The sequence below is a fragment of the Carcharodon carcharias genome, chromosome 2 (genome assembly GCF_017639515.1).
Source record: "Carcharodon carcharias isolate sCarCar2 chromosome 2, sCarCar2.pri, whole genome shotgun sequence".
NCBI classification, from domain to species: Eukaryota; Metazoa; Chordata; class Chondrichthyes; order Lamniformes; family Lamnidae; genus Carcharodon; species Carcharodon carcharias.
In genome coordinates, this window is record NC_054468.1 from 9,044,301 (window position 1) to 9,058,115 (window position 13,815).

The 13,815-nt window shown below is 44.4% G+C and overlaps 1 protein-coding gene across 5 annotated transcripts in view; it reads right to left on the bottom strand.

Annotated features, from left to right (window-relative positions):
* LOC121289917 (TRAF2 and NCK-interacting protein kinase-like) overlaps window positions 1-13,815 on the bottom strand; it is a 348,329-nt gene that overhangs the window by 307,297 nt on the left and 27,217 nt on the right. For all 5 annotated transcript variants that reach the window (XM_041209918.1, XM_041209938.1, XM_041209930.1 and 2 more), the window contains exon 2: window positions 1,235-1,300. In XM_041209918.1, the coding sequence (XP_041065852.1) occupies window positions 1,235-1,300 (66 nt within the window). The remainder of the gene's footprint in view (window positions 1-1,234; window positions 1,301-13,815) is intronic.

Genomic DNA, 13,815 nt, shown 5'->3' on the forward strand with positions numbered 1-13,815 from the left:
GGTGATGAGCTGTCTTCTTGAACCGCTGCAGTCCCTGTGGTGTAGGTACACCCACAGTGCTGTTAGGGAGGGAGTTCCAGGATTTTGACCCAGCGACAGTGAAGGAAGAGCGATATATTTCCAAGTCAGGATGGTGAGTGGTTTGGAGGGGAACTTCCAGGTGGTGGTGTTCCCATGTGTCTGCTGCCCTTGTCCTTCTAGATAGTAGTGGTCGTGTGTTTGGAAGGTGTTGTTGAAGGAGCCTTGGTGAGTTGCTGCAGTGCATCTTGTAGATGGTACACACTGCTGCCACTCTGTGTCAGTGGTGGAGGGAGTGGGTGTTTAAAGTGCTGATGGATTGCTGATCAAGTGGGCTGCTTCGTCCTGGACGGTGTTGAGCTTCTTAAGTGTTGTTTGAATTTTAAAATAAATAAAAGACAATTGTATGAGTTTAAATTAAGCACTGAATTACATCTATGCCCCTCTGGTAGGGTTGCCAACTCTGGTGGGTTGCATTTCCTGGAGGTTTTGCCACATGTCCGGCTTTCAACCAGCTCACTGCTTTGCTTCACCACATTGGCTGAATGACATATCAATCCTCAACGCCATAGCCAATCAGAAAGCAAGCAGGATCTGTGTTACCTGATTGAATGATGACTACTGGTCAAAGTCAAGCTTCCCACCTCTAATATTTTTGCAACTAAAAGGAGGTTCAAAGAAGAAACAACTGAAAACACTTTTTTTTTGAAAAAACACCCCTAATTGTCTTGCTCACTGCCATATGGAGATTAATTCCTGGAGACTCCAGCACAAAGCATGGAGTGTTAGCAACCCTCACCCTCAGTCCAAGTGCTTCCTTCCTGCAAGGGGAGTGTATATGAATATGTGGTCAGGGAAAAGATAGTGAGGGAAGGAGCTAGGAATTAAGCTTTCGTTTTAAACTTCATTTTACCCCATCACCCAGCGCAAAAAACTCCTTCCTGCAACTCCTGCCCACGTCCCAAATTCTCACCTCTCCCACGTTTACTATCAGTTATGGGCTTTGGCCAAATTGTACAGTACTTCTGAATTTGGGCTGAGACACATCAACCAAGAGGAGAAACGCTCATCTCTCAAACTCAAGGAAAATTCTCCGACACTTAGTGCTTGGACTAATTGAAACATCACACTTGCCATGTGATTGGTTCCTGCACTTTCGGCCCAGCAACAACTTTACAAATAAGCCAGACAAGATAGAATGTAGAATAGCATTTACCTTGTAAACCTGCCCGTAGGTGCCATTGCCAACCAGCTCCACCAACTCAAAAATACCAGCAGGATCCTGTGGGGTAAAGAGAGAGAGAGAGAGGGGAGTACGTTACAACTTGTCAAAGAATGAAAGTTATTTAAACAATAATCACAGCAAAGTAGCCAGTGACATCCAGAAGCTAAATCATGTGATGCTCCTCCATGCAGCTTTTTAGGCACAAGGAGGCCATTCAGTCCCTCCAGCCAATTCTATCATTGAACTAGATTGTGGTCGATCTATACCCAACTTCTATTAACTGCTTTTGTTCCATAACTTTTAATCCTCTTTCCTAACAAAAATTTTACAAACAAAAAGTGATTCCAACATTAGCAAGGGGCAGAAGAGTTTTCTGGATTTCCACCAGTCCTGATTGGCCAGGCCCTAATTTTTCTGGACTCTCCCACTGCCTCTATCAAATCCCTTAATCATTCTGAACACCTCAACTGGACCATCCTTCAATGGTGTAAACTGGAGGGAATATAACCAGTTCTCAAAGGCTTCCCTTCCTGTGAAGAATTAAACAAAACCCAAAAAACAAACTGTTCGAGAAAGGAATAGGGGATTTCCCTGATGTTCTGACCAACATTCACATGCACCACCACAGGCAGATTAACTGCTTCAACTCTTGTGTGGGATCTTGCTGTGCACCAAGTGGCCACAATCAAACCTATATGCAACAAAAGCTTCACAAGTACTCCAGGGGCCCCAAAGCAATCTTGGAATCGATTTAAAAATTTCAAGAGTGAGATTGATAGCCTTTTGTTTGGTAAAGGAAATGACAGGCTATGGAACCAGAAGAGATGGATGGAGTCATGTCCTAGTAGAACAGCAAAATTGGCTTGAGGGACTGAATGGCCTGCTCCTGTTCCTGGATCCAGAGCTACACCAGAATTAGGGGAGAAGGTTGTTCCTGGCCCTTGCTGGGCACTAGTTGCCAGGTTTTGTTGTTGGCAAGTGATGAATGGAAGGGGAATGTAAGGAGAGAAAGGAGGAGTCAGAATCACTTTAGAATATGACTGATCAACGTTGTGATGCTGTTTTCAAAAACAATAAAAATACTTTTAGTGTCTTCTTACACAAACACCTTTTTCAAGCGAAGGAGACCAATGTCACTTCCATTTAAAACTACGATCAGCTTCTGTGTGCTAGGTCTAGCTGCTGAGCTCTTGAGTCAGAAATCTTAGCTCCCGATCTAGCCCCCATCTCCAGCCTGAGGTCTCTACGTGTGCACGCTCATGCACACACCACTGGCAGCTTGATAAGAACCCAACACAGGGTGTGCTGTTCAAATTCACTGTCATTTCTGAACCTCGCGTTTGCCTTAAACCCATTTCCACCAACAGGCCAGTGAATCCAGCCAGAGTCACGGTGAAGAACAGAGCGATGGAGTATTGTGATTTTGGTCTCTCACTCCGATGAGCTCTTCCCACACTTCAAAAAGGGCAACAGATTCCTCGAACAGAAATTTGGCAGGAAAAGCAGTTTTTCTCTGTATCAGCTGCGCGCATGAGATTTTTTTTTTTGAATATAGGCAAGATTTTTCCCATCTATCTTTCCACCTTCCTGATCTGATTCCAATTTCCCAGCTGTTTCCCCACACTGCCTCACCCAGTGGGTGTCTGTAAGCTATTTGACTACATTGGCCATCGCAGTCCACCCAGATCCTGTTCTCGCTTGGATACTTTCCTGCGGGAATGTCGGTGGCTACTCACCCTTCCAAGCCCAGAGAATACAAACAAATATGATGACAACAACAACAACAACTTGCATTTATATAGCACCTTTCATGCATTGAAACATCTGGAAGGTGTTACCCAGGACTGTTATCAGACAAAACCTGACACCCAAGCAACATGAGGATGTATTAGGGCAGATGATTCAGAGGTCGGTTGGAAATATTCAGTCAGAGGTAAGTTTTAATGCCTCAGTTTCCTCTCTGGATGCTCAAAGCTGTGCCCAGGAGATTAATCGTTAATTCCTGGACACCCCAGGGCAATTCTGGAGGACCTGCCTGTTTTTTAGAAATGAGTCTCTTTCTCAAGAAAAAAAATACCCCTGATGATTACACTCTAATGTTAAAGTCACAGCCAAATGTAAGTGTGTAGTAACTGTGGGTATAGCCTCTCCTGCTGTCTATCAGGGATCAGGTGATATTCCAGGAGGCTTTGACCAATGAGCCCAAAGCGCTGGCAATCTGGGAGGGTGGAGGGGGGGTGGTGGAGGTTCCTGACAAGAGTCCTGATTGAACATGCAACACCTGAAAAGCTCTCTGTAATAAAGTTCCCGGTTTCCTCTCGAAACCTTGTCCACTCCAAGTCATTAGATTTGAGGACAAGGGTAAAATAGCTCTGACACTGCACCTCACCTGGTTACTGTCCGCACATCGAATCTTAAGGAAGAGAAAAGACTACTCGCCAGCCTTCAGTGGCACCCTTCAGCAGGAATCGGTCCTCATGATGTGACTAAGGAAGACGAGTTACGCAGAGCGCCTCGGATTTTATTTTGCCGTGGACGAAATTCCCGTGAAGGGAAAGCGGAACGCCACCCTGGGTGCAGCTATGTGGCAGTACGGCACCCCAATCTCACTCGCAATTGGACAGCCTCCGCCGCGCCCAATTCCAGGTCCCACAATGAATGGGTGGATCTCGTGAAAACGCACTTCCAGCCGAAGCCATCCGTAATAACGGGAGCGCTTTAAATTTAATTCCGGAGCGAGGGCCCCCGGGAGAGTCCATCACAACCTATGCAGCAAAGCTAAAGCAGTTGACAGAGCACTGCGACCTCCGGGACAGGTTAAATGATACGCTGCGGGACCGATTAGTTGGCGGAGTTCAGGAGGACGCCATTCGGTGCTGTTTACTCCAAGATCGGCATCGACTTTAAGCGCACTCTAGAAATCTCCCTCGCCATGGAACGTGCTGCGAGAGACTCACGGACTTTGCAACACGTACAACGTGGCGCTGTTTCTCACGTGGGGAGGGAACCTACCGCCGAGCGTGGTACAAAAACCAGAGCCAGCGCATCGCAGCGAGAAGCGATGTCTGCTGTTAGAAACACTTCAGCAGCAACTCCAAGAGTAAATTGTTACAGATGTGGAGGTGACCACAGGCTGGACACCGGTAAATTTAAGGAGGCAGAATGCCATTACTGCCATAAGAAAGGTCACCTAGTAGGGCAATGCGGGGCAAAGTTGAAACAGCACGCTAAGCAGCAAACCAACATGGTTGAATAAAGGAATAAAGCAGAACCTGAAGCTGCAATACCAACATTTATTCCCTGTATAACCTACCCGTTGTAAAAAAAAACCCACATCTATCACTGTTAATGAAGTTAATGAAAATCCACTCACAATGGAGGTGGATACGGGTGCCTCAACCACAGTGGTGGGAAAGCACACTTTCAAATATCTTAATGAAGGTAGACAGCCAATAAACCTGGAGTGGACAACTGCTAAATTAAAGACATACACTGGAGAACCTATACAGGTAAAGGGTATCGCCACAGTACCAGTGTCTCACAGGCAACAGACAGCCCAGCTGCCTGGGATAATAGTGAAAGGAGAAGGGCCCAGGCTTTTAGGCCGGGACTGGTTTCAGAAAGCTTGACTGGTCTGAGGCATTTCACCTGAAAACAGGAAGAGTTCCTCAACTGCTAAGGAAATATAACAAGGTATTTCAGGGTGAATTAGGGCAGTTAAAAGATGCACAGGCCAAGATATACGTGGATCCTCAGGCGACACCACATTTCATTAAGGCCAGGCCAGACCTTATGCGTTGAAGGAGAAGGTGGATGCAGAACTGTGCCCTTAGAAAAGCTGGACATCATCTAACCTGCCCAATTCTTGGAGTGAACCACAGCCATAGTTCCAGTGGTCAAGCCTGACCAAATCCTATGCATTTGTGGGGACTATAAATTGACTGTGAATAAGGCAGCCAAACTAGGCAATTACCCCATTCCAAGGGTAGACAATTTAAATGCAAAGCTGGCTGGAGGCAAGTCCTGAACAAAATTGGATATGAGCCACGCCTACCAGTAATTAGAGCTGGATAGCATTTCGAGAGAACACGTGACTATTAACACATATAAGGGTCTTTATTGGTACACTCAACTACCCTTTGAAGTATCGTCTGCATGCGCCATCTTCCAGAGAACAATGGGGACACTTTTTAAAGGAATTCCCTGAGCATTAGTATACCTAGATGATGTTTTGATCACACAGTCAACCGAGACTCAACACTTGGTCAAGCTGGAGCAGGTGCTAAGGAGGTTCATGGAAGCTGGTGTGCGGTTAAAGAAGGAAAAATGCACATTTCAAGTGCCGGAACCTACTTACCTGGGTGACAAGGTGGACACCATGGATTTGCATCTGGTAGAAGAGAAAGTTCAGGCAATAAAAGATGCAACCTCACCATCCAATGTAACCGAACTTGAGTCCTTCTTGGGTATGATCAATGACACTAGCTGCTCCTTGCCTAACTTATCCACTGTATTGGCACCATTACACTTGTTAAAAAAGAATCACTGTTGGTTGTGGAATTCACAACAGGAAGAAGCCTTTGTGAAAGTAAAACTATTGCATTTGTTGTGTTTATTGGTATGCTACGACCCATTGAAAGGAGTTGGTATTAACATGTGATGCTCCTCCTTATGGTGTATGAGTCCTGTTATTGCAGAATGGAAAATGGATCCGAAAGGCGCATTGGCTACATCTCAAGAACTCCCTCCATAGCCGTGAAGGGTTATTCCCTGCTAAAAAAGGAGGGTTTATCAGTGATATTCAGAAATTCCACCAGTATCTGCATGGACACCATTTCACCATAGTGTCGGACCATAAACCGTGAATGGCTTTATTCAGTGAGGATAAGGCCATTCCACCATTAGACTCAGCAAGAATATGTTATCTGACATTAGGGCTCTGACATTATCTGTGTATGAGTATACTTTTACGTACTGCCCTGTCTTACAAATTGCAAATGCAGATGCATGGTCGTTTCCCATTACTACATAGCATTGTACACGCTCCTATTCCACAAGAAGTTGTGCTGTTGCTGAGTTTCCTGGATTCTTCACCTGCATGTGCAAAGCAAATTAGTAATTGGATGAACAGATCCAATATGTCGAAAGTCAGAGACTCTTTCTCATGAGGGGATGGTCAAATTCGCCGATCTCTGAAGATTTGTGGCCATTCCATTACAGAAATACAGTGTTAAGCTGTCAAGATGGAATTTTGTTTTGGGGATCAAGAGTTGTTATCCTTGCACAAGGGAGAGAATCGCTCCTGACGCATCCTTACTGTGCGCATCCAGGCATATCTGAAAATGCTACATCTGGTGGCCAGGCATTGACAGTGACATTAAAATCAAGGTCAAGCACTGTCTCCATTATCTCTAGAATCTCGATGTTCTCACTTTCTTATCCGTTATTATACAACGGGTTCAACACCGTCTGAATCATTGATGAATCGCCGCCTATGTACACAATTAAACCTGGTGTTTCCAAATTTTAGAGGGGAAGGTAGGGCGGAATCAGAGAAATCAAAAATTGAATCACGATATGCACAGCAAAGCACGCACATTCCGTGTAGGTGACACGGTATTTGTGCGAAATTTTGGAAGAGCACCTTGCTGGGGTCCTGGAACCATTGCCTCAGAGTCCATTATCTTTCTAAGCACAAGTGGAAGTAGAATCGTCCATAAACACGTCGATCATGTTCATGTCAGAGAGCTATTCCAACAACCAGCTATTCCGCCTGTGATTATCATCAAACCATCAATTCCTGAGGCGACAGATTGGCCTAGAATAGACACGCCCGATGTCTCTGTAGAGTTGCCAAACCCAGAACTGCCACTTTCTAATGATGTGTCCCATGCTGCAGTTCCAGATCCTTTCAATCCAGTTGAGGAACCTCAAGTGGTAGAGCTATGCTGCTGCAGCTGGATAAGGAGAGCACCTCAGAGACTTGATCTTTAATCACCTGAAGTTGTATAAATGTATGTGTTGTTGGATATTCAATGTTCCCCTGTAAATAGGAAGTGTAAAAAAAACGTAGTAACTTTGGGTATAGCTTCTCCTGTCTATCAGGGGTCACGTGATGTTCCAGGAGGCTCCGCCCAATGGGCCCTAAGTGCGGGCAATCCGGGGGAACTTCCTGTTGAGAGCCCTGTTTGAGCATATAGCACCCGATAAGCTCTCCTGTAATGAAGTTTCTGTTTCTTGTTGAAAGCTTGTCTGCTCTGTCAATGGATTACAAAATGTCCCCTCAGAGCACTGTTAAAAAGGAAACCAGGGCGAAAGAGTATCAAAGCAAATCTCTAATCAGCACACAAAGTAGCACTCAAATCTGGCCTTATACTTGGTGAAATCTGACTGGCCTTCTAATTCCTAGCCTCTGTAAAGCTCAGCCTAGCCAGAACTCTGATGCAGGTTAGGATATGGGTAGCAACCAGTTTACTCATCACTCGCTGTGGTCGCTGATTTGCTCTTAAAATCCGGGTGTTGTTGCATTGGACTTCCCAACCCTCTTCTCATAACCGTCCATGTCTCCACCCCTCCCTACCTCCATAATCTCCTACAGTCCTACAACCTTTCAAGATCTGTGTTCTTCCTATTGTGGCGTCTTGCAGAGCTCAGTTTAAATCACTCCATCATTGGTGGTTGTGAATTTAGCTGTTCAGACCCCAAGCTCTGGAATTCCCTTCCTAAACTTCTCAACCCCTCCACCACTCTTGCCTCCTTTAAGACACCCCTTAACCTACCTCTTTGACCAAGCCGTTGGTCATTTGTCCTAATGTGGTTGTGTGTCAAATGGTGCTTGATAATCATTACTGTGAAGCGCTTTGGGATGTCTCAGTACATTTGTCTTGCACCTCTTAATGCAAGATGTGGTTCTCAGTGACCCAGTACTGAAGATTGCAAAGCTAAAATAAATGTACAGCAAGCTAAATGCCATTCATAGCAAGCATGCCCTGTAATACAAACGTGCCCAAGAGCACATGCCATTTTAAAGATGACTTGTACTGTGAAAGGTCAGGGCCATATAATTTCTAGACCATCTGACCTCGAATGAATGATGATAAACTCTAAAGAGACCACTCATCACCCACAATGGACCATTTTTAAAGTTCTTGCATAAATCTGGATTTCTAAAGTCTTATATCCAACTGACCCTCTTGGAGAAACCTCAACAAGGGCAGTCATTGAGAATTCTGTCCATATCCAATATCACATATACACACACTTGTGTGTTCAAACCCCAGTCTAGGAACTTGAACACAAAATTCAGGTTGACACTGCCTGTGTGATACTGAGGGAAGCGCCGCACTTTCCAAGGGGCTATCTTTCAGAAGAGACATGAAACCACGTCTGTCCCCTCAGGTGGACATAAAAGATCCCATGGCCACTAGTGGAAGAAGAGAATGGGAGTTTTCCCTGGTGTCCTGGCCAATATTTATCCTTCAACCTAGATGAGAACAAGTAACCTAGTCATCATCACACTGCCATTTGTGTGCAGACTGGCTGCCAGATTTCCTTACGTGATGTCCAGCATCCAGAGATTGAGAAAGGTACTATAGAAATGCAAGCTGCATATTTGTGAAGCAGTTTGCATCTTTCAAGGCGGTCTTAATGACATGCAAATCTTTCCAACTGCTCCAGTAACCTTGCAGAGTCTGCCCTTTGCTGATTTTCCCTTATTCCAGTGTCTTCATTCGCTCCTTATTAACTTACAAGGTGTGAAATAGGAGCAGGGGTAGGCCAGTCGGCCCCTCGAGCCTGCTCTGCCATTCAATAAGACAACGGCTGAACTGGTTGTGGCCTCAACCAGGGCCAGAGAGAGACCCTGGGCCCAGGAGCTTCTCCTGCTTCCGGGCCCTCGGGTGTGTCTGTGCAACGGAGCTTTTAAGAGGCCAGAGAACAAAGACAAAGAATTGTGAACCAACCTGTTTTGTGATCAGCAAGTCTGAAGACTTTGCTGCTTCCCCCTATAATATGTTTTCAATGCCTACTATTTGCAACACAACTTTATCATGATATTTCATTCCTCAACAAACTCAAAAGCACCAAGATAGAGTGGGGTAATAAGTAAGTAGACAAAATGACAAGATTGAAATCAATGGAAAAGATTCTCGAGAATCAAGTGCAGGATAAAACAGGTTACTGATTCACTATGAGCCCATTACACACTCCTGTCCTGGTAATCTCACCCCACAAAGCCTGCTCACAGTAAACTTCCATTAGCAACAAAATAAACAGAACTCCAGCCATGATTCCACCCTTTGTTCACAAGATAATTATGACAAAGGCCTTCGAGCCCAGTTCATCTCATCCATCCAGAATGACATCTGAACATATGTATCAGGAGTGGGAATAGGCCGTTCTGCCCCTCGAGCCGTCTCTGCCATTTGATAGCCTTGCCTACATTATACCAGCGACTACAACACAAAAGTAATTAATTGGCTGTAAAGTGATTTGGGACATCATGTAAGGTGCTGTATGAATGTAGGTTTTGTCTTTCTTTCATGATGCCTGCATGCAGTAGGCAGAGTGACTGTAGTGATGGTGAAATTGGAGTCCCAGTGCTGATTCTCTAAGGAAAATTAATCACAGAGCAAACAACTGATATTAGGAAAGTGGCTACAAAGAGAACACTACATTTACAAATCAGTTCAAATCTGCAGCTAATCTCCCCCTCAATGCCCCCCATCGATAACCTTCTCTCCCCAACACCCCCCTCTAACCTCACCCTATGTCCTCTAGTTCTAGTCTCTCCCACAAGAGGAAACATCGTCCCGGTATCTATCCTGTCAAATCCCCTCAGGATCTTATCTGTTTCAATATGATGCTTATAAACTCCAATGGGTATGGGCCCGAACTTTCTTAAGATAAGGCCGTCATCCCAGCAATGAGCCGAGTGACATTTTCTGAACTGCTTCTAACACAATTTTATCTTTTTATGAAGTAAGGAGACCAAAACTGTATACAGTACTCCAGGTGTGGTCTTACAAAGGCCCTGTACAGCTGCAGTAAAAGTTCTCTACTTTTATATTCCATTCCCCTTGCAATAAATGCAAACATTGCATTTACCTTCCTAATGTCTTGCTGTACTTGCATATTAACTTTTTGTGACATAGTCCAATGAGTATAGGCCCAGTCTGCTCAACTCATCCTCATAAAACAACGTCTTCATCCAAGGAATCAGCCTAGACAACCTTCTCTGAACCGCCCCTAATGCAAGTATATCCTTCCTTAAATAAAGAGACCAAAACTGTACACAGTACTCCAGATGTGGTCTCATCAATGCACTGTAAAGCTGTAGCAAGACTTCCCTACTTTTATACTCCATCCCCCTTGCAATAAAGGCCAACATTCCATTTGCCTTACAAATTACTTGGATAACATGCAAGCTAACTTTGTGACTGCCAATTTTTTGCTCACTCACTATCTATATCTATGTATTTTACATACTGATTGTATCATGCTCACAACTTGCTTTCCTGTCTTTATGTCAACAGCAAATTTGGCTTCAGCATAGTCAGTTCCTTCACCCAAGTTATTAATATAGATCATAAATAGTTGAGGTCCCAGCATTGATCCTTGTGGCACTCCACTAATTACAACTTGCCAACTTGAAAATGACCCATTTATGGTGACTCTGTTTCTTGTTCGTTAACTAATCCTGTATCTATGCTAATAAAACACCTCCAACACCGTGAGCTCTATCTTGTGTAGTAACCTTTCATGTAGCACCTTATCAAATGTCTATTGGAAGCCCAAATATACTACATCTACTGGTTCCCCTTTATCCACCATGCTTGTTACACCCTCAAATAAATATAATATATTTGTCAAACATGATTCCCTTTCATAAAACCATGTTGACTCTGCCTGTTTGTATTATGATATTATGATTTTCTAAATGTCCTGCTACTACCGCCTTAATAATAGATTGTAGCATTTTCCAAATTACAGATGTTAGGCTAACTGGCCTATAGTTTCCTGCTTTCAGTCTCCCTCCTTTCTTGAATAGGAGGACTATATTTACGGTTTTCCAACCCACTGGATCCTTTCCAGAATCTAGGGAATTTTGGAAGGTTTGGAAGGTAATGCATCCACTATCTCTACAGCCGCTTTGTTTAAGATCCTAGGATGCAGGCCATCAGGTCCAGGCCTTCAGCCTTTAGTCCCATTAGGTTCCCTTGTGCTTTTACTATAGTGATGTTGTTTGTTTTAATTTCCTCCCTCCCTTTTGCCTTCTGCTTCTCTGTTACCTTTGGGATGCTTTTTGTGTCTTCTAACCTGAAGACAAATGGAAAATACTTGTTCTCAGTCTCTGCCATTTCCTCCTTTCCCGTTATTAATTCCGCAGTTTCATCCTTCAAAAGGACCAAGATAAATTTAGCTACTCTTTTCCTTTTTTATATACTTGTAGAATTTTTACATTTTATATTTCTTGCTAGTTTTCTCTCATACTTCAAATCCTCTCTTTTTATAGTCATCCCTTGCTGGTTTCTAAAATTTTCCCTCGTAATTCTGGGCTACCACTAACCTGTGCAGCATTCTACACCCATGCTTTCAATTCAATACCATCCTTAACTTCCTCAGTGCATCCTTCTCATAGAGTCTTTCTTTCTTAATGGAATGTGGTAAAAGGAGTAATAATGTCAAAAGGAGTAAATGTGATGCAATGAAAACATTTTTCAACCAGAGGGTGGTTGGAGTCTGGAACAGGCTTTCCGAAAGGATGGTGGAGGCAGGTTCGATCAAGGTATTCAAACAGGAATTGGATTGCTACCTGAAAAGAAATATCGTGCAAGGTTACAGGGATAAGGCAGGGCAGTGGGACAGGTGGAATGCTCTTTCAGAGAGTCAGTACAGACTCAATGGGCCAAATGGTCTCCTTCTGCACTGTAAAGATTCTGTGATCTTTGTTGAGAGTTATGAAATATCTCCTTAAATGTGTCTCGCTGCTTCTCCTGCTGTCATCCTTTTAATCTATTTTCCCATTCCACTTTAGCCAACTCTGTCTTCATACCCATGTCATTGTCTTCATGTAAGTTTAAGACACTTGTCTCAGACCCACGTTCTCACCCTCAAACTGAATGTGACATTCTATCATGTAATGATCACTCTTACCTAAAGGGTCCTTTATTATGAAGTCATTAATTAATCCCCTCTCCTTAAACATTACCAGGTCTAAAATATCCTGTTCCCCAGTTGGTTCCAGAATGCATTGTTCAAAAGAAACTGTGTAATTCACCAGGACACTGGTACCAGTGCAGTTCAGGTGAAGGCCATCCCAACAGTACAGTTCCCTCTTTCCCCTGTCCTGGTGCCAGTGCCTCATAAATCAAACCCATTTCTCCCACACCAATCTTTGAGACACGCATTTAACTCTCCGATCATATTTACCCAACGCCAATTTGCTCATGGCTCAGGTCATAATCCAGAGATTATTACCTTTGTGATTCTGCTTTTTAATTTAGTCCCTAGTGACTCATACTCTCTTAGCAGAACCTCTTTCTTAGTCCTGCCCATGTCATTTGTACCCATGGGGAGCATGACAACTGGATCCTTCCCCTCTCACTCCAAGTTCCTCTACAGCCCGGGGGAGAAGTCCTTAACCTTGGCAACGGCAGGCAACACGGCCTTTAGGACTCATGCTCTCTGCTACAGAGAGGAGTATCTATCTCCCTAACTATACCTTTCCTTACTATAACTACATTCCTTTTTACACCCCCACTTGAATGGCTCCCTGCACCACGGTGCCGGGATCAGTTTGCTTATCCTCCCTGCGGTCCCTGCTCTTGTTCACACAAGCTGAAAGAACCTCAAACCTATTGAGATTCCTCCATTAGTGCCTTCTGGGTCCCCATGCCTGTCTTTCTTATAACCACATCATCCTGCCCATGAGCATGGACCAAAGGTGAAGTACCTAGCCCAAGGAATGTGACTGTCTTCTGGATCGAAGTGTTGAGATAACTTCTCCCCACTCCCTGACACATCACAGTGCTTGGCAGCTTCAACTCCAGCTCCGCGGCTCTAAGCCAAACTTCCTCGAGCTGCAGGCATTGTGGCTGCCATGGAAAACACTAGAGCCCACCAGCACCCACACACCACAGCACCTACAGCACCTAACCTGCCCTGCCATCTTTATTGTGCTTCGTTTAACTAATTTCCAGGCTAGGAATTCCATTCAACGATTATCCATTGTTATATTACGGAGGTTACCTATTATGTTTAACTTACAGCGCAAAGGAATAAGATAATGTGGAACAACGGCAAACTGACTGAGCACACCAAACCGCGAGTCTACCAAGTCTTCATCCTCAGTGCACTCCTCCACAGTGGGGAGACCCGGACGACATCTGCTGGGCAGGAGAAAAGGCTGAACAGTTTCCACCTTCGCTGTCTCAGATGTATCCTTGGCATCTTTTGACAGGACAAGGCCACCAACTTAGGCATCCTGGAGTTAGTTACATCAGCGTACACTCACTGCTAAGCCAGTGATGTCTGCACCGGCTTGTTCGTCGGATTGATGGCAGCTGCCTACG